General features: G+C 39.3%; 1 protein-coding gene and 1 long non-coding RNA gene across 2 annotated transcripts in view; one reads left to right on the top strand and one right to left on the bottom strand.

Annotated features, from left to right (window-relative positions):
- Positions 1 to 929: 929 nt before the first annotated feature.
- Positions 930 to 7,765, bottom strand: LOC108537859 (uncharacterized). The gene is made up of 3 exons (XR_001887934.1): positions 7,617 to 7,765; positions 5,448 to 5,525; positions 930 to 1,066 (listed from the first exon to the last, which is right to left on the bottom strand). It is a non-coding gene; the product is annotated as an uncharacterized LOC108537859 (long non-coding RNA).
- TSNAX (translin associated factor X) overlaps positions 7,745 to 23,966 on the top strand; it is a 38,980-nt gene continuing 22,758 nt past the window's right edge. The window contains exons 1-4 of the mRNA XM_017885615.1: positions 7,745 to 8,014; positions 8,447 to 8,551; positions 16,023 to 16,137; positions 21,247 to 21,377. Of these exons, the coding sequence (XP_017741104.1) occupies positions 7,999 to 8,014; positions 8,447 to 8,551; positions 16,023 to 16,137; positions 21,247 to 21,377 (367 nt within the window). The 5' untranslated portion in view covers positions 7,745 to 7,998. The remainder of the gene's footprint in view (positions 8,015 to 8,446; positions 8,552 to 16,022; positions 16,138 to 21,246; positions 21,378 to 23,966) is intronic.

Genomic DNA, 23,966 nt, shown 5'->3' with positions numbered 1-23,966 from the left:
CCTTGAGGCAGGACCATGCCTAGCCTGTTTCAGAACAGAAAAGATGACAAAGCGAAGTTAGCAAATAGTAGATAAGAAAAAGGTAATGGAGTGGTGGTGAGGGCCACATTACGTAGGGCCTTGTAACAACTGTGACCTTTACTCTGAGGGAGATGAGAGTCCTTGTAGAGTTTACTTAGTGCAGTGACATTATCTGATGTATGTTTTAATGGAATCACTCTGCCTGCTATGTGGAAAAATAGCTGAAAGTTAATCAAACTTGAAAGTGGGAGACCAGTGTATCAATTATGTATTATTGCATAACAAGCCATCCCAAAACTGAAGAACTTTAAAACAATTTATTATTTTTCATGATTCTTTGGGTTGGCTAGATGGATCCTTTGCTCCATGGTGGGGATTGCTGGGTTCATCATGCAGATGCACTCAGGAGTGAGTTTGGCTGTGACTGGGATGTCCAAGATGGCTTCACTCATGTGTCTGGTGCCTCAGGTGGGTTGTCTGGAAGGAACAGGGGCTGTTTAGGCTTCACTTGTGAATGGGTAATCAGACTCCTCATGTGGTGGCTCAAAGATCCAAGAGAGCTAAAGTAGAAAGTGTCAAGTCTCCTTAAGGGCTAGGCCTGGAACTGGCTCAGAATCATTTCTTCAAATTCTATTGGTCAAAGCAAGTCAAAAGGCCAGCCCAGTTTCAAGGGAGGAAATGGACTGCATCTCAATGAGGAGGATTGACATCTGTATATAGTTAGGAGGCTATTGCTCTATTTCAAGTGAGAGATGATAGTAACTTGAGTTAAAGGACTAACAGAATTTGGGGAGACTGGTTGTAATATGAATATGTTTTTAAGGTAGATCCAAAAGGATTTTGGTAATAAAAAGTATCTTAGTCTGCTCAGGCTGCCATAACAAAATACCATAGGCTGGGTGGCTTAAACAATAAAAGTTTATTTTCTCAACAGCTCAAGACTGGAAGTTGAAGATCAGGGTACCAGCATGGTTGTGTTTTGGTGAGGACTCTCTTCCTGGCTTGTAGATAACCACCTTCTTGCTCTGTCTTCAAATAGCCTTTCCTTGGTGTATGGAAAGAGAAAGAGATCTTTTCTTATGAGGCCACCATTCCTAATGGATCAAACCTTTCCTTGGTGCACGGACAGAGAAAGAGATCTTTTCTTATAAGGCCACCAATCCAATCCTAATAGATCAAAACACCACTCTTATGACCTCATTTAACCTTACTTATCTCCTAAAACCCCTGTCTCCAAATATAGTCACACTAAGGGTTAGGCTTCAACATGAATTTGTGCGGGAGGGTGGTCACAATTCAGTCCATAGAAAATAGGATATGGAATAGGAAAGAGAGGAGTCAAAGATGACTCTAGTGTTTAGTCTGATTTGCTGGAAGAATATAAATTAACTGAAATAGGGAACACTGCTGAAGAAGTAGGTATTGGAAGATGGTTAGGTTCAGTTTTAGACATGTTAATTTTGAGAAGCATGTTAGACACTCAAGAGAATATAGGCCAGGCGCGGTGGCACACACCTGTAATCCCAGCACTTTGGGAGGCCAAGGTGGGTGGATCACGAGGTGAGGAGATCGAGACCATCCTGACTAACACGGTGAAACCCTGTCTCTACTAAAAAATACAAAAAAATTAGCCCGGCATCGTGGTGGGCACCTGTAGTCCCAGCTACTCAGGAGGCTGAGGCAGGAGAATGGTGTGAACTTGGGAGGTGAGCCGAGATCACGCCACTGCACTCCAGCCTGGGCGACAGAGTGAGACTCCGTCTCAAAAAAAAAAAAAGAGAGAATATAGTAAATAGGTAATTTGATATGAGTTTGGACTGGATACATGAGTTCTCTGAACTGAAGATATAAAGTGGGGGAATTGTCAGATTATAGATGGCATTTAAAACCATAAGAATGGGATCAACAAGGCAGTATAAGTGTAACAGAGAAGAGAGGAGGACTTCTGGAGCAATTCAGTGTTTGGGGAGGTGAAGAGAAACCATAAAAGACTGGGAAGAAGTGGCTACTCAGGTATTATAGAAGGAGAGTCAAGAGAATGTGGTTTCTAGACACAGGGAATGACAGTTGTTTTAAATGCTGCTTCAGGGTCAAGTGAGATGAGGAGTAAGAATTGACGATCAGATTTAGCAATGCGGAAGTCATTGCAAAATCCCTAGATTTTGACAAGAGCAGTTTCTGAGAAGCGATGGGGTGAAAGCCTGATTAGAGATAGATCAAGAAGAATGGGAGAAGTAGAGATAGTCACTGTTTGCATCCTGTATGGCACCAATCACATTGTCAGTCATAAACCAGGCACAGAAATATTTGTTGAAATATTGTTAAACCTATAAAGTACTTATATACTTTTTTATTATGGAGTATTAAAAATAAACAAGCTGGCCAGGCGCAGTAGCTCATGCCTGTAATCCCAGCACTTTGGGAGGCCAAGGTGGGTGGATCACAAGGTCAGGAGTTCGAGACCAGCCTGACCAACATGGTGAAACGCCGTCTCTACTAAAAATACACACACACAAAAAAGTAGCTGGGCATGGTGGCACATGCCTGTAATCCCAGCTACTCAGGAGGCTGAGGCAGAAGAATTGCTTGAACCCGGGGAGCAGAGGTTGCAGTGAGCCAAGATGGTGCCATTGCACTCCAGCCTGGGCAACAGAGCGAGACTCCATCTCAAAATAAATACAAAATAAAATAAAATAAACTTAAGCCATATTGTTTAATGCTTTTCCTTAATAACACTGAATTATCTATATATTTACATGTATATAGTAACTTTACATATATTTACAATATATTTACAAGACTTGAAAGGAATGTTTCCCAACACTTTAAAAAATTTATTCTAATAGCTTCACTGAAATATAATTCACATGTAACTCATCATTTAAACTAACTGATTCAATACTTTTTAGTATATTCACAAATAGGTGAAACCATCACCCTAGTCAATTTTAGAACATTTCCGTCTCCTCACAAAGAAACCCCACATCCTTTAGCTGTCACCCCTCTACCTCACTGTTCCATGACCCCTAGCCCTAGGCAACTACTAGTTGAATCTACTTTCTATCTATAGATTTGCCTATTTTGGACACTTTGTATTAAATGGAATCATATAATAAGCGGTCTTTTGTGACTGTCTCCTTTCACTCTGCATAATGTTTTCAAGTTTCATCCACGTTGCAGCATAAATAGTATTTCATTCCTTTTTATTGCCAAATGATATATCATTTTATTTATCCATTTATCTACTGATAGACATTTGGGTTATTTCTACTTTTTGGTTATTGTGAGTAGTGCTGCTATGAACATTTGTGTTCAAGGTAAATAGTTAACAGTGGAATTGCTGGGTCATATGGTAATTCTACGTCCAACTCTTTGAGGAACTGCCAAATTGTCTTCTATAGTGACTGTACCATTTTACATTCCTACCAGCAATTGATCAGGGTTCCAATTCTTCATATATTCACCAATTATTATTTTCTCTCTTCTTTTTAAATATAGTCATCCTAGTGGATTTGAAGTGATATCTCATTGTGGTTTTACCCATCACTCTTCTTTAATATCTGCTTCTCTCTCTTGTGTTATAAAACCGGAACATCATTTTCTCCTACTATATCCTAGCATTGCTTGAAAAATAAATCTTTGAATTTATTCACCATAAAGGTAATGTGTACACTTCACAATACCACTCTGGATCCCATAGATATCTTTAAAATATTATGGTTATCTTTTAAAAAACAGAAACTCCAGCTTCTTACAATTCCCCATGATCTCTTCTACCCCAGGATTTAGTTATTTATGTAATAACTAAATAAGGGAAATGCTGAAACAGATAATCTCTTAATTATCTTCTTCTCTTTACTCGATTATATGATTTTCTTTCAATATCCAAAACCAGTTTTTTTTTTTTTTTTTTTTTTGCGGTGAAGTCTTGCTCCGTGGCCCAGGCTGGAGGTCAGTGGCGCTATCTGGGTTTACTGCAACCTCCACCCTCTGGGTTCTAGTGATTCTCCTGCCTCAGCCTCTGGGGATTACAGGCACATGCCACCACACCCAGATAATTTTTGTATTTTTTAGGAGAGTGTTTCACCATGTTGGCCAGGCTGGTCTCAAACTCCTGGCCTCAAATGATCCACCTGCCTTGGCCTCCCAAACCAGTTTTGATATGCAATTTTTCTCTTAATCTAACGGTGACCAATGAGAGGATTTATGAACTGAATAACAACCATGCAATTGAAAGGCTTAGAGCTTCATTCAGAGTCAAATATAGGCAATTAGAATGCAACTGGAGGCCAGGCACAGTGGCTCACTGTAATCCCAGCACTTTGGGAGGCCTAGGCAGGTGGATCACTTGAGCCCAGGAGTTTGAGACCAGCCTGGGCAACATGGCGAAACCCTGTCTCCACAAAATAGAGAAAAAAAAATTAGCCATGCATAGTAGCATGCGCCTGTAGTCCCAACAACCTGCGAGGCTGAGGTGGGAGGATCACTGGAGCCCGAGGAGGTCGAGGTTGTAGTGAGTGAGCCGTGGACTGCAGCCTGGATGACAGAGTGAAACTGTGTTTAAAAAAAAAAAAAAAAAAGGCAAGTAAAATCAACATCAGAGATAAGATCTTACTAAAAATCTTTACCTTCCTCTCCCTGACTTGGGGTGGTAGTCTTCCTTTAAAAAACAAACAAAAAACTGTTTTGCCAAGTACCAAAACTATGTGTTTTCATCTGAAGCAATAAAACAAGGAGACAGAGTAGGGATGCAGGTTGTTACGGACATTGAAATCTATTTCCTGACAAATGAGTAGCTACAAGTTGGGACACCTGGGGAAGCCTGGGGTAAATGCATATGCAAATAAGTGTTGGGAAAGTGCTCCTGGGATTCACCTCCTTTAAATACTTTCAGAAGTCATTATAGGTTATGAAACGTAGTGTTCTAATCATCATATTTATGGGAAAGAGTGGAAAGCAGTTCAGGTAACATAGCTGTAGTTGAACAGGCTAGGGCAGTAGTGGCTGGAGAAAGAAAAGAAATATAGTTGATCCAGGCTTTGGAAAGTTGAGATCTTGGGATGTGCTACTCCAGGAGAGTTAGGAAAAATACCCTTTTCCTCAACTATGGTACGGTAAAGTAAGTATTGACTCTGAAAATGTTCATAAGTACTGGCTTCCTTGGATCTAGAGGGAGTCCTATTAAAATGGCTAGATTTGTATCAGAGCTGTCTTTTTTCTTTTTGGCATGATCAAGTCATTTCTAATCAGAGTAGGGGGACCACTGGTAGATGAGACGTCACTCAAATTCATGACAATTATTTGTTCAACATCCACAAAGCAAGTAGCCCAACAAGCAAGGTCCCCAGGAGCCTACTTTATCCTCAAGGAATCTGCTTAGTTAATTCACGTATTCCCAGAGCTGCAGAGGTATGAGTGGTGGTTACCTTCGTGCCAGAGCAGAACGTGCCTTGTAGTTACTGCCATATTCTAGCCAAGTTATTTCATTTACTGTTCCTTTGTTCCTAAATTAACAAGGAGAAAAGACTGTATACAACACATGACTACAATATAGAGGTTATTTAGAGAAAGCTTAAAACGTACTTGTGTTTTCTCTACTAGGCCTAGGGTATCCCACTTACCAAGCCTTGGCCTAAGTTTCTCTCTAGACGGTGCTGAATTGCCACCTAGTTACCCGTCCTGACGCCAGTGAAAGGTGACAACATGCTAGCAGCCCTCGCTCTTGGCACCTTCTCGGTCTGGGCATCCACTCTGGTGGTGCTTGAAAAGCCTTTCAACCTGCCACTGCACTGTGGGAACCCCTCTCTGGGCTGGCAGAGCCGGCTCCCTCTGCTTGCCGGGAGATGTGGAGAGGCGCGGGCAGAAACTGGGGCTGCTCACAGGCCAGCGGAAGTTCTGGTGGGCGCGAGCTTAGGGCAGTGAGGGGCTCAGCACCCAGAACAGCAGCTGCGGAGGTTGTGCCTGGTTTCCCAGCACCCCGGGCGCTGCGCTCAAATTCTCAACGGGCCTCAGCTGCCTCCCTGCGGGGCAGGGCTCAGGACCTGCAGCCCGCCATGCCCAGGCTCCCCCTCCGCCGCGGTCTCCCCTGCGGCCCCAGCCTCCCGGATGGGCGCCACCCCCTGCTCCATGGCGCCCAGCCCCATGGACTGCCCAAGGGCTGAGGAGAGCAGGTGTTGCTCATGACTGGCGGGCAGCTCTGCCTGCAGCCCTGGTGCAGGATCCACTGGGTGAAGTCAGCTGGGCTGGTGGGGACTTGGGGAACTTTTATGTCTAGCTGAGGGATCGAAAACACACCAATCAGCACTCTGCCTCTAGCTCAAGGTTTGTAAATACACCAATTGGTACTCTGTATCTAACTAACCTAGAGGGGACTTGGAGAACTTTTCTGTCTAGCTAGAGGATTGTAAATGCAGGATTGTAAATGCACCAATCAGCACTCTGTCAAAATGGACCAATCAGCTCTCTGTAAAATGGACCAATCAGCAGGATGTGGGTGGGGTCAGATAAGGGAATAAAAGCAGGCTGCCCGGTGAGGTTCTCTTCTGTCTTGTGGAAGCTTTGTTTTTTCTCTCTTTGCAATGAAATCTTGTTGTTGCTTTTTGGATTCATGCTGCCTCATGAGCTGTAACACCCACGGCAAACGAAGGTCTGCAGCTTCACTCCTGAAGTCAGTGAGACCACGAACTCACCAGAAGGAAGAAGCTCCAGACACATCTGAATGTCTGAAGGAACAAACTTGAGACACACCATCTTTAAGAACTATAACCCTCACCGCAAGGGTCTGCGGCTTCATTCTTGAAATCAGTGAGACCGAGAACCCACCAATTCTGGACACACCAGGAACGTGATTCTTCAACAAACGTTGACGGAGGCTTACATGGGGCCGGACCACGGCGCTGAAAAGCACTGGGGCTAGCTGGGGAACAAAGTCTAGATATGGCAGTACCTGCCCATAATGGGAGGCCCACAGTTTAGTGGAATACACCTGCTATTATCTTTTCATTTTGTTTGTGTGGGAGAGGAGTATGATATTTAATATTTAATTGAGCAGTTATATGTGAAAGAGCATCTTCGTGAGCCTTAACTCCTTTCATCCTCAAATAACCCTACAAGGCAGGTATTCTATCCTTATGTTACAGATAAGGAAACTGAGGCAGAGAAATTGCATGCTTCATCAAGGTCACACAACCACTCTGGGAGGCAAACTGAACACAGGCTGTCTGGCTCCTGAGAGCCAATGGGGAGGAGGGAGACCCGAAGGGCAGGCTTGATCTTCATGAAAACAGTACCAACACCATCCACTGATCGATTCTCATTTCCATCACTTAAAGCTCCTGGCCTCACTGCCAGGAATGGAAAGTTAAAAAACTCCTAGCTGTGTAAGGTTTTGCCTGGATCCTGAAAAAAACCTTCCCACGTGCTCCGAGGGAGCTCCAGGGAGGCCTCCCTTCTTTCTCCAACCCTGGCCCGGGGCACTACAGGGCCTGCTCCCGCGGACGAACTACAACCCCCACGATGCACCGCGCGAAAAGCTGGGCCCCCGCTGAGGGAAGAGTAAGGTGTCCCGAAGGTGCCTTCATAAAAAAATTACGTACTTTTTTTACGTCGCTTTCCCACGATCACACAGATCTCAGTTCCAGGAGGACGCATCGTCTTTTTATTAACAGTACATGCTCTGTGTCGTGTAGAGTAGTTTTTGTCTTCAGGCATAGCAGAGGGCGGCCGCGATAATACACAGTCGAGGGCGTCCCTGGACCACGCGGGGCGCGGAGCCAGCAGCAGCGGTCTCCCTCCGCTCCTACCGGACGCAGGCCGGAAGTACGCGACGGGAGACTTCCGGCCACTGCCTTGTAGTCGCCCGGCTGCGGAGCGTTCTTCCGCCGGCTGTTTTCCCAGGCTCGCTTGGCCTGTACCTCGCGCACTCCTCTGGCTCCTGGTCCTTCAGTCTCCGCTCGTCTCACCGTAGGCTGTGACGACATGAGCAACAAAGAAGGTGGCATCCTCAACAACACGGGGCGTTATGTATTCAGAGGGGGAGGTTCTCCAGTCTTTCTATGCAGTTTTCCCCTTTTCACTCTTGAAGGATGCCTTCGTGCCTTGCAGACTCGGAGGCGGCAGCTCTGGTTCTCTCCCCGGCCAGACTGGCCCTGTTTACACCTCCTTTTTAATTAAATCTTTGAGGTGTGATTTTATTCTAGTTGAGTAATTACTGTAATGTCAGATCATAGCACCAGTTGGTGGAAGCTTGGATGGTTTGCATGGAAAGGCCTGGGCAGCGTCTCTGTCAGTCTGCAGAGAAAGCCTCTAAGGCGAGGGCCCTGTGCGTGTCTGGTTTTAAAGCAAGGAGGAGGTTTGCCTATGTTCTGTTTTGCAAACTCTTGGGGATGGAAGATCCCTCTCTAACTTTTTTTCTTCTCTGTATAAGGATCAGGAGGGTTCAGGAAAAGGAAGCATGACAATTTCCCACATAACCAAAGAAGAGAAGGGAAGGATGTTAATTCATCTTCACCCGTGATGTTGGCCTTTAAATGTAAGTTCTCTGCAATGTAAGTTGATGAAGGGGAGAAAACAAAATTATTTAGCCATGGTTATGCGCAAGAAAACAGTCCCTAAGAATTTAGATGTGAAACTTTAGCTGAAAGTTTTGTGATGGTGCTAGAACTACCCTGAAAGTCTGGATTACAAAGGCCTTTACTTTTATGTCCCATTAAGAGAAATGTTAATATTAGTAATCAGGTAAACATGACTTAAACACAAGAAACAGTGAACATTAGCTAATTAATATTAGACATGTCACATACTCGAGTTGTGTACCTGATAATATTTATTTATCTGTTATATGCTAAAATATATTTTCATTTAGTGTGTATCCTCTGCTAGGCTTGGAAGACAGGGATGGTGTCTTTGTTTTAACTGTAACACTTTGCACAGAATGGGAGCTTGTATCTATTAGTAAATCTTGTGTATCTATATACACAAATTTTCACAGTCCCCTTTTCTCAGCATATTAACTTGGACAAGTTATTCCTCATTTCAAAACAAACGTAAAACAAAGTTCTCTTCCTTTTGTCCCCCTCTTATCCACTATCCTGTACCTTACATTTCTGTGATTAAGGAATCTGGGAAGGGCTTAGCTGGTTGATTCCAATTTGCAATCACCTGAAACCTTGATTGGGGCTGAAGGATCCACAGCTGTTGATAGTTCAGGCCTTTTGCCTGCAACCAGCTCTCTTTTCCTGTCCACATGAACTTGTGCTGCTTGGGTGTCCTTTGGTGTGGCATCTGGTCTCCTTCAGAGAGAGTGCAAGGAGGAAACCACAATTTCCTTATGTCCTAATCTTAAACATCAGACACTGTCATTTTTGTCACATTTTATTTATTAGAAGGGAGGCAGTTTTAAAAACTGTCTCACGTTGAAGGGGAAGGAAATTATGTCCTACCCTTTGGAGGAAGGAGTCTCAGGTGTTTTGTGGATATATTTTAAAACCACCACAGTATCTACTGTGATCTTCAGAAGTTTAAGACAGCTGGCTGTAATTGAATAAAGAGCATACGGATACAGAAGGTGGAGTTGCGGCTGGGCGTGGTGGCTCACGCCTGTAATCCCAGCACTTTGGGAGGCCGAGGCAGGTGAATCACGAGGTCATGAGTTTGAGACCAGCCTGGCCAACATGGTGAAACCATGTCTCTACTAAAAATACAAAAAATTAGCCGGGCGTGGTGGCGGGCGCCTGTAGTCCCAGCTACTTGGGAGGCTGAGGCAGTAGAGTCGCTTGAACTGGAAACACCAAGGTTGCAGTGAGCCGAGATCGCGCCATTGCACTACAGACCCGGCGACAGAGTGAGACTCCATCTCAAAAAAAAGAAAAAGAAGGTGGAGTTGCTTCTAAGGTGGTGTCCTCATTACCTGTCTGCTGAACTACAATTTTCTTTTCTTTTTTTTTTTTTTTGAGACAGAGCCTCACTCTGTCTCATGCCTGGCTAATTAAAAAAAATTTTTTTTGTAGAGACAAGGTTTTGCCACGTTGCTTAGGCTGGTCTTGAACTCCTGATCTCAAGCAGTCTGCCTGCCTCAGGCCTCCCAAAGTGCTGGGATTACAGGCATGAGCCACCGCGCCTGGCCTGAACTACAGTTTTCTTTAAGACCTAGGTCAAGTAGCTTCTTTCCTGTGAACCCGTTCTGATTTTTCTCTGAAGCCGACTTGGTGACCAACATGAAATATTGAGTATCTGCTATGTTCTAGCATGTATTAGTAGTGAACAAGAAACGTGGTTTCTGCTTTCCTACATTTTTTACATATATTTGTTAATAGCATGATTACATTTTATTTGTTTACATCTCTGTCCCTTATATAGGACTGAGCTCCTTGAGGATAGGAACTGTACCTTATCTAACTTTATGTTCATAGTATCTGACTTACAGTGGTCATTAATGTAGCCATAATAAATAATACATATTGATTATCTTAATTCTGGCCTAATTATTACCTTAGTAATAAAAGACTAGATATATTTAAGTCCTTGTCAGCTACTAATTTAGTTAATAGTTTAAGTTCTCTTTTTTTCAGTTCATGCAGTATACATGATTGAGTGTTTCCTATAGGCCAGGCAACATGTGGGGCAGTGCAGTGAAAAGACTTTGGAAATAAAGGCGTTATTAAGAGAGTTAAGTGGTTTAAGGGTATTTCAATGTATAGAGCTTGATAAATTCAGAAAGTTTATACTTGAAATTTGCCAAGTAAGTAGATTAAATGTTTTTACCACAATTCACTGGGCATGATGGCATGCACCTGTAGTATGCTTTTAGTCCTAGCTACTCTGGAGGGGCTGGGGCAGGAGGACTGCTTGAACTCAGAAGTTTGAGGCTGCGATGAGCTGTGATTAGGGCCACTGCACTCTAGCCTGGGCAATGGAGACCCTGACTCAAAAGGAAAAAAAAGCTAACTGTGTGATGTGATAGCTATTTTAATTAGCTTGATAGTGGTAATCATTTCACAGTTTATATCAAAGTGTCACATACTACATATATATATCTGTATATCGCTCTCCACACGCAGTTGTTTTTTTTTTTTTCGGAGATAGCGCCTCACCCTGGCCCAGGCTGAAGTGCAGTGGTGTGATCTTCGCTCACTGCAAGCATAGCCTCTTGGGCTCAAGTGATCCTCCCACCTCAGCCTCCCAAGTAGCTGGGACTACAGGCATGTGCCACCATGTGTGGCTAGTTTTTAGATTTTTTTTGTTGAGGCAGGGTCTCACTATGTTGCCCCTGCTGGTCTCGAACTCCTGGGCTCAAGTGATCTCACCCCCTTGGCCTCCCAAAGTGTTGGGATTACGGGCATAATCAGCCATGCCTGGCCCTATAATTTTTAATTGTCAGTTATACCCCAGTAAAGGTGGAAAAGCAGGAAGACAAAGAACAAGGAAAAAAAATTTTAATAAACTTGAAAAAAAAGGTCCAAGTTTCTTTTTTTGGAGATGTTTATATTATTAATATATTATTATATTCAATATGACAATAAAATTGTATTTTTGGTGAATAATCTCTTTGTTTACTCGGTTATTTTTGTACAACGTTGTATAGTATTCCCATTTGTGAGACTGAGTCGTATAAACCAAGGTTGAGGCCATACTATTATGCTAAGGTCGCACATATTGATTAAATTACTTCAGAGTTTTGATTTTTTAGTAATTCAGAAAATAAATAAGATGATTTTTTTCTCTTCGTTTTTATAAACTGAATAATAGTTGCTTTCTTACATATAGAGACAGTACTTTTAGGTACAGACTGTTTTTGCTTTCTAGCCATTTGTATTCTAAGAAAATTAAAATCATTTCCCTTTTTTTTCCTTTCATAAGATTTACCAAATGTTTTGGAAAAGTTTAACATAAAAGGCTCCAGGTCTGTCAGAGGAGATTTTAAATGGACTCTCACTCTGTCGCCCAGGCTGGCGTGCGGTGGTGCAGTCTCAGCTCACTGCAGCCTCCGCCTCCCAGGTTCAAGTGATTCTCCTGCCTCAGCCTCCCAAGTAGCTGGGACTACAGGCCTGTGCCACCATGCCTGGCTAATTTTTGTATTTTTAGTACACATGGGGTTTCACTATATATTGGCTAGGCTGTTCTCGAGCTCTTGACCTCAAGTGATCCACCCACCTCAGCCTCCCAAAGTGCTGGGATTATAGGCGTGAGCCATTGCACTCAGCCCAAAAAGTCTTAGAGAATCACTAGCTTCCAGACAAAATTTCATGAGATAGTATAGTTTGTTCAGCTCAAACTTAAACCCAGGATCTTTAATGTCCGAGCAACCACTTTGCTCTCAAAGTTTGAGCTAATTGCATTAAAAGGAGTTATCAGATGAATATTCTGTTGTTGAATCATCTGAGTAAAGAAATACTGTCTCTTTTTAAATTTATTTTGAAGTAACCTCAAATTTATTTAAAAAATTGGAAGACTTATACAGTTGGAAAAATACTACAAAGAACTTCTATATAGCCTTGACTTAGATTGACCAATTTTTAACATTTTGCCACTTTCGCTTTATTATTCTCTCTCTATATGTAAATTTATATGTCTAAACATACATTTATTCTGAAGTATTTAAGAACAAGTTGCATTCATCGTACCCCTTTACCTGTGAATACTTCAGAATGTTTCCTAGGAAGACTATTCTCATGTATAACTATAGTATTGTTACTAATTTCAGGAGATTTAACACTGTCACAGTACTTTAATCTACAGTGCTTATTTTGGCAATTGTCTCAATAAGGTTCCTTCTAGCTTTTTTTCTCTCTAGTCCAATAATCTAGAACAGGATCACGTTACACTGTAATGTCTCTTTTTAGTTTTCTGTGATCTGGAACATTTTCTCAGTCTTTGTCTTTCATGACAATGATATTGATTGAAGAATATAGGTCTCATTTAATAGAACATTCCTCAACTTGGATTTGATTAATATTTTCTTATGATTAGATTCAGATTATGCATCCCTGGCTGGAATACTACATAAATGATGATTTGTTCTTTTGGGGGGTATTGCAAGGGACCAAGTAATGTAAGGCTTCATAAGGAGTTTGGAGTTTGTAAAATATAATGCAGAGTCATTAGAGAGTCTTAAAAACTAAATTTTTGGGAAATGTCACTCTGGCAGCTATAGAAAGGCAAGGTGGGCAGAGGCAGACCAGACAAGAGACTATTTTGTAGTTCGGGTACAGTAAGGTGTTTGTAAGGTAACTTAGAGGTAATAGTAAGGTGACTTAGATTTGGATGACAGTAATGAAGCTGATAAGACAGATTCAACAGTGCTTTATAAAATTATATTACTATTATGAGTAATTTATATTCCAACTGCATTAGCATACATTTGAAAAAGTAATAGCTAAGCAGCAAAATAATAAGACATTATTCCATGTTAGGGGCAGTGCTTATTGGGCACATGGATTTGCAGTTCCTTTTCAACAATTTCTTAGTTCCCAGGAGATTGCATACCCTTGGTATGTTTATCTCAAACTACAACACATGCTCTTACCCAGTATGTTATACTGCTTATGACTTCAACAAGCAGTTCAATCAGGAAATGTTTTATGAACATATGCTGCTAGACAATGGATCTGTGCTCTGATACAGTGGTGAAACAAGCACATTTACAAATAAATAACAATATAATTTTAGCTAGCAAAGGATAAATGTAAATCAGTGAAGCGTGGTAAGGAATGGAGAGTAAGGGAGGAGGGAGACAGGTGATTCTTAAGCAGTCCTTGAGCAGAATGCTATCTGAATGATGAAAGTGAAATGTGAGATGATGAGAGGGAATAGTGTTCTAGAGAGGCAGTAGCAAAAATAGAGGCATCAAGAAAGGTGCAAGCTTAGAATCGGGACCAGCAAGAAGACATAGTCTGGCTGGCTCACGAGCTAAGGGCAGGACATGAGGCAGTTTAGTGTGTTAAGAGGCATGAATTTATGAAAAGATTCTAGATTCTGCAGGTTATTTTTCCCATAGGTAATGTAATCTTTATGTAGACTCCAAGTTGTTGTACTGTTTTATTAAATGTTAGGTATATAAAACGTTCTGTACATATAGCTTTGTGTTCTAGAAAAGGTGAACAGTTTTTCTTCAGTTAAATTTATTTAATACCTTTTGCTCTAAGTATATTATTCACAAAACTTTAGGTGTAGTCTTTTAAACAATAATAAAGTAATTATTTTGTTAATTGTTAAGAATTTTAGTAAGGAAAAAATTTTGAGGCTGAAACATCTGATAGTGTTATGATGAAAGCTTTTTGTTATTTTAAAAAACTTAAAACACTGTTTTGTTTGGCAGTCTCAAGTTAGGCTTTCTGTAAAAAGTTTACCGAGGTAAAATTATTTGAGTCTCAGTATTCAAGACTAAAATTAAGCAGAATAGATGAAACTTAAGTTAGCATAAAAGTAAGCAGATTGGCAATTATATGTAATAGATATAGATAAAAGTATTCCATTCAGCATTAAGTGCTGATAGAATACGGGTAAGGAGAAATCAGTATAAGGAATCAAAGTGCTGACATTTAAGGAGGCAAACGTGTGAAAAATTTCCTGAAGGCAAGACATGTTAGAATTGTGAAAATGTTTTGTTCTGTAAGGAAAAGGATGTATGAAAGTAGGGAGGAAATCTTTTTTTCATGTAATATTATGTTATGAGAGATTTGTGTCCATAACAATTTGACAGGTTGAAGATTAATTTCTATGTGGAAGTGTTGAGTCTTCAAAGGTAGTATATAAGAATTGGACACCACAGCCTGTATTCAGCCTTTCATGGATCTCAGGAACTCTTCTTCATTTTCTCCTAGTTTCAGTTCTTTTCCTAGATTTCTAACATCCTAACTCAATTTTCAGCTGACTTTTTTCCAGCCTAATTACATTTCGATGTTTCTTACTGATCATTTTCAGATGAACTCTGCCACAGCTTTCTGTTGATTGCAGAACTACTTTATGATCTAGTTCTCTAGTTATAACAAAACTAACTCAGTGATTGTCTATTTTTAGTCATTTTTCCTCTTTACTAATCTTTCTGAAAATATTTCTCAAGTATATTATGCTTATGTATGCAATATTACTATGTGGTAAAACAAAGTGAATTTGAGACTATGTACTTTCTAAAATAAATGGGCTAACTAGATTTTTACTTAATATTTAAATATGATATTCATAATTTGGTAGCTTTTTAAAAAATTAAGATATAATTCACATACTGTGGCATTCACTTTTAAGAAATTGGTTTCATGTTCATTTTAATATACATGTGCTACCTTATTACAATTGACAGATTTTTAGAAAATCTTCAAGGATTCAGGAGTGTGTGAGCTGCTCTGTGGTGTTGGCATTTACAGAAATAATTAGTAGATAGTTTTACAGGTTTAGAAATCTGTGAACATTATGTGGACCTCTTGAGGTACTTTATAGCACTGTTAGTGATGTATATCTAGGATATTTGACAATTAACACTGGAGTAAGTAGGTGCTAGAGATTGTTTATAATGTTCACCTTTTTGTGTTTTGAGAATTAGTGTCATTACCATCGTGTTCTACTTCTGAATGAAGTCAGGTGACTGCAGTCATCTGCATTTACATTGTGACATCTTTTTTTTTTTTTTCTTTTTTCTTTTTTTGAGATGGAATCTTTCTCTGTTGCCAGGCTGGAGTGCAGTGACTCGATCTCCGCTCACTGCAACCTCTGTCTCCGGGGTTCAAGCGATTCTCCTGCCTCAGCCTCCTGAGTAGCTGGGACTACAGGCACGTGCCACCATGCCCAGCTAATTGTTTTATTTTTAGTAGAGACAGGGTTTCACTGCATAGGCCAGGATGGTCTTGATCTCTTGACCTCGTGATCCACCCACTGCGGCTCCCCAAAGTGTTGGGATTACAGGCGTGAGCCACCATGCCCAGCCTATGTAACATACATCTTAAAAATATTGTTTGGTAGGCTTTGAGTATAGAATATACATACTTATGATCATAATAATGTGTTTTTAGTATTTCAGCAGGAACTTGATGCAAGGCATGACAAATATGAGAGACTTGTGAAACTTAGTCGGGATATAACTGTTGAAAGTAAAAGGACAATTTTTCTCCTCCATAGGATTACAAGGTGAGTAAGCATCTTTAAAATTTATTATAGTTTGATACTAGCTATTAGAAGATTCTGTGACTTTGAATGTGAGGATTAGAAGACATCAGCAGCAGGTACAACTTAAGAGTTAATATTTTAATAAAAATAGGTCTCAGCTGGGTGTGGTGGCTCACGCCTGTAATCTCAGCACCTTGGGAGGCCAAGATGGGCAGATCACTTGAGCTCAGGAGGTTGAAACCAGCCTGGGCGACATGGTGAAACCTTGTCTCTACTAAAAATAAAAAAATTAGGCAGGATTGGTGATGCATACCTATGGTCCCAGCTGCTTGGGAGGCTGAGGTGGGAGGCTTACTTGAGCTTGGGAGGCAGAGGCTGCAGTATGCTGAGATGGCACCACCGCACTCCAGCCTGGACGACTGAGCCAGACCCTGTCTGAAAGAAAAAAAAGTCTGTAGAGGTTGGGTGGACTTAAAAATAGGAAAGAAAAATTCTTACTTTCAGAGCAGCTAAGGATTTTGTGTTCTGTTAAGATTATTCTTTAAGATATAACTATTATCTGTGAAAATATATTAAATATTTTGATTGTTAGAACCTGTCACATTAAACTTTATTTGGATGATATGCATGAAAATTTTAATATTACATAAATGTTAAAATCTGCATAACGTATTTTCTCATTCATTTTTGAACTCATTGCAATCTGGCTTTCTGCCTCAATTATTGAAACGCCCTTGTTACCTTCATATGATTAAGTCTCTGTTTTCTTATTTTACATTTTTGTAGCATGTGATACTGTTGACTACTAAATCCTTTTTTGAAAGTTCCTCTTCTTTCAGTTTTGTGACTTTTGTGTAAATTTTTTTTCTCTAGGACTTTATTTTTCTACGCAGGCTTTGTATATTTGATAGACTTCGTGATTGCAAGTAAAAGAAACTAAAACTAGTCTAAGCAGAGCAGGGAAATTATAAAAAGCCATTATCAACTAGCAGATTTTTTATTTTATGCAGTATTTTTTATTATAGTTGTGATCATATTGTTCATACAGTTTTGACTAGTAAACTGAGAAAATAGTAGCCTTCAGAAAAATTAGAACTTCTCAAGATTCGGCACTATTTTATGAGCAGCTGAGTATCTCCATCTTCCATCTTTGCTGCTTTGTTTGCTTCATAATTCATTTGACCTGATTCCTTTGCCTTTCTCTTTCACTAGAGGTAGAAGAGTATCTACCCTACAACTCCCCAGCTTCTGAAGATGGATTGTTGTTACAAATTCCAGATGTCTCCAGAAGGGTAGCTGTGGTTGGCTTTATACTATATATCATAGAGAGAATGTAGGGAAGACCAAATAGAATTTATTAGCTTTTCATTATTGAAGATATTATTGGCTGGGCATGGTGGCTCACGCCTGTGTGGGCAACATGATGAAACCCCATCTCTACAAAAAATACAAAAAACTAGCTGGGGAAGGTGGTATGCACCTGTAGTCCCAGCTGCCCACGAGGCTAAGGCAGGAGGATTGATTGAGCCCAGGTGGTCAAGGCGCAGTGAGTCATGATTGTGCCACTGTACCCCAGCGTGCGCAACAGAATGAGACCCTGTCTCAAAAAAAAAAAAAAAAAGATACTGAAGTATTCCATTCAGTGACATGAAACTTTTAAGATAATTCTCACATTTTAGTTTTTATTTCATTAAATGGAATCTAATTTGCCATACGTAGATTTATTGAAATATGGCACTGTTAACATTTTCTTTTTCTTACCTGACTCTGTAAAATTAGTTTTGCTTGTTTTCTTATATCGTTCTTAGATAGCTTGTACATAGTAAGGCTTGTATTATCGAAAGAAGCAATGCTGTTCTGATTAATTATGGACACTTTTTTTTTTGTACCTATTGCAATTCTAAAACAATTGCCATCGATATTCAGCAGTAATATAAATAATAAAAGCAATAATATAAAGAAAAACATACAGATTGAGTATCCTAAATACTTGGGACTAGAAGTGTTTTGGATTTCGGATTTTGGAATATTTGCAGATAATGTATGGGCTGAACATCCCTAATCTGGACATCTGAAATCTGAAGTGCTGTTGTGAGCATTTCCTTTGAGTGTCTTGTTGTTGCTAAGAAAGTTTTGGATTTTGGAGCATTTTGGATTTTGGGTTTTCAGATTAGGGATGCTCAACCTGTAATAGGAATATGACAGGAGACCTTAATATTTTAGAAAAATCTACATTACTGTGTGAGGTCCACTTTTAAATATTTTTCCACCAAAAAATAATAAATGCTCATTATAGTAAACTTAGAAAGTGGTAGGCTTTAGAAAAATTACAAATGACAGAAAAGATACTTAATGAGACAAATCAGTCTGTAATACCCAAAGTTAGCCTCTATCAGCTAGCAGATTTCTTATTTTGTGCACTATTTTTTACCATAGTTGAGATCATACTGTTCATACAGTTTTGACTAGTAAACTGAGAAAATAATAGACTTCAGAAAATAAGAAACTTCAGAAAAATGAGAAACTTTAGAAACATTAGAAACTTGAGGAAAGTAAAAATACTTTATGAAAGAGGCTGGGTGTGGAGGTTCACGGCTGTAATCCCAGCACTTTGGGAGGCCAAGGCAGCGGATCAGTTGAGGTCAGGAGTTTGAGACCAGCCTGGCCAACATGGTGAAACCCCATCTCTAGTAAAAATATAAAAATTAGCCAGGTGTGGTGGCATCCCAGCTACTTGGGAGGCTGAGGCAGGAGAATTTCTCGAACTCAGGAGGTGGAGGTTGCTTGAACTCAGAATTGTGCCATGACACTGCAGCCTGGGTGACAGAATGGGACTCTATCTCAAAAAAAAAAAAAACTTTATGAAAGAAATGAGCCAGTCACAGTACATCTGAAAAACTGTTAATGAGAAGACCTCATGTATTTTAACTACAAAACTACTTTGATAGACATAAGATAACTCTTCTTCAGTGAGCTTCAGTAGTTTGTGTCTTTAAAGGAATTTGCCATTTCCTCTTAAGTTTTGAAATTTATTGGTGCTAATTTTCATTTTGATTTCACCTTTGACCCAAGAGTAATTTAAGTATCTTATTTTGTGTCCAAATATTTTGGGAGTTTTCCAGACAACTTTCTGATACTGATTTCTAATTTAATTTCATATGGTTAGAGAACATGCTTTCTATAATTTGAATCCTTTTAAATTTATGGAGCCTTAATTTTGACCCAGGATATGGTCTGTCTGGTAAATGTTGTGTGTACACTTGAAAAGTGTGTATTCTGCTATTGTTAGGTGTATTAAGTCAGATTGGTTGATAGTGTTGTTTGCGTCACTTATTTCCTTTCGATTTTCTGTATACTTGCTCTGTCAGTTAGTGAGAGAGAGAAAGAGGGTGGCATCTCTTGACGATAATTGTAGATTTGGCTTTCTCCTTGAAGTCCTATCAGTTTTTCCTTGAAGTATCTTGAAGCTCTTTTATTTGGTACATTAATATTTAGGATTGTTATGCATTTAATGAATTGACCCATTATCATTATGATGGTATCTCTGGAAATAGGCTTTGCCCAAAGTTTGATGTTAATATAGCTACTCCTGTTTTCTTTTGATTGTTATCAGAATGTGTATTTTTTCATCCTTTTATTTTTAATCTATTTGTGTTTATATTTAACATGGATTTCTTGTTTCTTGCTTTTTAAAAATCCATTCTGAAAATCTCTGCTTGTTAGTGCAGGTGTTTAGATCGTTTACATTTAATGTAGTTATTGGTATGGTTATAATTAAATCTACCATCTATTCTCTGCTTCCTGCCTTATTTTGGATAATTTTTTATGATCCCATTTTATCTTATTTGTAGGCTTATTAGGTATGCCTTTTAAAAAATTTTTGTAGTGATTGTTTTATGGTTTATAATATACATCTTATTTTCAACCATTCTCACTTTGTACAATACTGTGTTTACTAAAATTTATGCATATAAGAATCTTTTCACTTTGCATGATTTTTTGGTAACAGTTACTTTGCCGATAAAGGTCACAGTGTTGATGTGCCTGAGTTTCAGTCAACACAGTACCATGCAAAGTAAAGACTATTTACTTATCACTTCGCATATGGTATAAGAGTCTTATACTTCCTTTTCCATTTCCCCTCTACTAGCTTGGCCTTTTATGCTACTGTTATGATTCATGTTATTTCTACTTTTGTTGTTTCCACTGATTTTACTTTAAACAGCATGATTTAAAATAAGAAAATATTTATGTTTATCCACATTTACCATTTTGGTAAATGTTCATTCCTTTGTGTATAGATTCAGATTTTTATCTGGTATCATTTTCCTTTCGCCTAAAGAACTTCCTTTAATATTTTTTGTAGTGTCAGTCTGCTGATGATGAATAAATTCTTTCTGGCTCTGTGAACTAAGGGGATTGTTCTGCCTGCTCACTTTGGGCAATTCTTTTTCCAGCCTTAGGTAGTTTCCTCGCATGCCTGCACTGATCAGTACTCAACTGAAGACTTGAGAAGGTTGCTTCTATAAATCTCTGAAGCTCTCTGTTTATACAGCTTTCTCCTCATTGTTACTCTGCTCTGCAAATTTTAGCTGTCTTGATCCCCCACAACTCCCAACTCCTTTTCTACTCAGACTGACTCCCAGGCTCCACCTAAGTTTCCTGTCTCTGTACTGTCACTTGGAAGCTTTCCAGGCAATAAGATGAGGCAGTCCGAGGGTATATGTTGTGCTCCTCCCTTTCCCCAGGGATCACTGCTCCAGGCTGCCTGTAGTCCAGTGTCTGTAACCATTGTTTTCTGTATTTATTTTTTCTTTTTAGTTGTTTAAGGTGGGAGGATAAATCCAGTCCATGTTACTCTGCCCTTTACTGAAAGCAGATGTCTATCCATATGTCATATTTTTATGAACAAAATTTTTCTTAATTATATTACACGTATAATTTTTTGTATTCTTTTTTCAGTTAACAGTGTGTTAATAGTGCTTTTATGTTTTCCATACTATTAATAGTTTTGAGTTAGACGTATCTGAATGCATACAATATTTAGCCCTATGTTGATAATTAGATTATTTTAGTTTTTCACTATTAAAGCGTCTGATGTTCTAAAAGTTCCCAATATCTTGATCATAGTGCTCCTGATATGGAAGATATATTGACTGAATCAGAAATTAAATTGGATGGTGTCAGACAAAAGATATTCCAGGTAGCCCAAGAACTATCAGGGGAAGATATGCATCAATTCCATCGAGCCATTACTACAGGTAAGTCTAGGTTTGTTTCAGGGGTAATAAATATTTTAAATAGTGTGCTACATGATTAACATGTGAGTTGAATGAATTTTAAGTGACACCTGATGAAATAATAATACTGGTTTTAAAGAACTGCAACTTTGTAGTAATATAGAAGTAATCCAAAGGCAAGTTGGCTTTATTTTTTTTTAACAGTGTAGTAATAGTCATTGATTGATTTTAATAAAGTATTTAAGAACACAGATTTAATAGGATGAACTCTATTCTTGAGCATGTAGGATGTGTTCAGACAGGGCACATCTCATTTCCAAGTACAAGTAAATCTCACTGGTGGCTCTAAGTTTCCATTTCAAATAGGTTCTCGAAAGAAAATGTACCCAAATATCTCATAATGTGACTCCATATCTGGGTGTTTTATTCATTAAAAAAAATTTGAGGGTAGGCCGGGCATGGTGGCTCACGCCTATAATCCCAGCACTTTGGGAGGCCAAGGCGATGGATCACGAGGTCGGGAGTTCAAGACCATCTTGGCCAAGATGGTGAAACCCCAACTCAACTAAAAATACAAAACTTAGCCAGGTGCAGTGGCGGGCGCCTATAATCCCAGCTACTCGGGAGGCTGAGGCAGGAGAGTTGCTTGAACTCGGGAGGTGGAGGTTGCAGTGAACTGAGATTGCACCACTGCACTGCAGCCTGGATGTCAGCACAAGACTCCATCTCAAAAAAGAAAAAAATTTGAGGGTATACTAGATCTTGGTAGTTATCATTATTTTCAAATAAATTGAATAAATGTATAAAGTGCTTGGTTCTTTCCTCTTCCTTCTTTTTCTGATGTGGGTTCATTGATAGGACAGATACTAGATAATTCAGATACAGGTTGAGTATCCCTTATCCAAAATGCTTGGGAACAGAAGTGTTTCAGATTTCGAGTGTTGGAATATTCACAGTTTATTGCTTGAGCATCTCTAATCCAGAAATCTGAAATGCTCCAATGAGCATTTCTTCTGAGCATCGTGGCAGCACTCAAAACGTTTTGGATTTTGGATCATTTCGGATTTAGGATTTTTGGATTAGGAATGCTCAGTATCAGTACCCTAAGATTTGCAGGAAGACTGGGAAATGAGTTTATTTGGTATGTGCTTAATATGTATATCCAGTTTTAGCCTAAACGTTTATAATTTCAGCACTTGTTTTTTCAGAAATGTTGAAATGTCTTCTAATATGGGTAAGAGAAAGTACCAGCATACATTAGTTAAAACCGTGGGTGCATTTGGAAACTGAAGTGTAAAACAGTCTGTGAGGAGTCATTATAACATTACCAAGTGAAATACAGTCTGCCATCATAATTTATTAATATCAGGAGTTTATTTGATTTTTTTAATAACAGCACACATAATAAAGATGACTTCATGAATTTAGTTTGTTGTAAAGTGACACAACCTGTAAAGTGTGACAGGTTTGGCTGCAGTGGGAGAGAAGATCAGAAGTATTGGTGGGAAGAAGGGTGAAGTAAAAGGTAAATCAAGCTTAGCAGAAAACACGAGAATATCTTTATAATAGTAGCTGTGACGATACTACAGATAGATTCATAGCAGGAAAATATTTCAGACAGAGTAGTTCTGCTATACATAAGTTAGGTATGCATGTGTAATCTTGAGGGCTACTGAGTGGCAGTGTTGGTGGTGGGGGGGGACCAAGTTAGGTCTCTTAGTTTCTGGAAAGTGCTTGAACTAAAGCAGCAGTACAGTCTAAATGTCTGTATTAAACAGAAATCCAATTCTACAGCTTTTCCTAAGTATCTTATTAACCTGCTTGACTGAAGGCAAGAGTTTGAATAACTTCCATAATCTTTATCATTTTTTCTATCACATCATCATGTAGTATGCCTATCTTGCAAAAATTCATGACAGTTAATAAATATAGTAAAAGCTGATCACCGTTGTTCTCACTTTGGACTTCAATCTGCGTAAAACTTGTATTTTAATAAAAATTCATATATTTTCCCCACAATGTTGGTCCTCGTGTGAAAATGATGTTTTTCATGTTTAAACTTCTCAGTTCCTTATTAGTGCGTGATTAGGCTCTACTAATTGTGACAACATCAAGTTCCCCAAATACCTGTGGGACATATTGGACATTGCAGATTTGCTGTATTTGGCCCATAGTTCTGTTTTGTATATCCTCATGCATCAGTGAAGTATAAAGATAAAGAGTTTAAATAAGGGCGAAGACCATATACATAATGATACCAGAAGCAACCTAGAAAGCTATACATTGTCTTACAGAACAGAGAAATGGAGAGAAAAAGCGGAGAGGGAAATACTCAGTAGAGTATTTCCTAATTCAGGAAGGAAGTGCTGTACTCTTGGAAAGATAGGACATTAATAAAATGGGAATGATCCATCTTCAAATTTTCCTACTTCACTGTATCATTGAGGATTATTATAAGCCCAGTGATCTCTTTTAGGCCTTCGTTTATGATTTGTAAGTTTTCTTTGAAGATAACTTACTCATGGATTAAAATAATGAAGGATTTTCTTTATGTTTTCTGTAAAAAGTCTTTAAAATAAGGTTCTTTGAATTGAAGCAATAAAGATGTTT

This window comes from Rhinopithecus bieti, unplaced genomic scaffold (genome assembly GCF_001698545.2).
Source record: "Rhinopithecus bieti isolate Rb0 unplaced genomic scaffold, ASM169854v2 scaffold_14839, whole genome shotgun sequence".
NCBI classification, from domain to species: Eukaryota; Metazoa; Chordata; class Mammalia; order Primates; family Cercopithecidae; genus Rhinopithecus; species Rhinopithecus bieti.
This window is presented reverse-complemented; position numbering and strand designations above follow the sequence as displayed.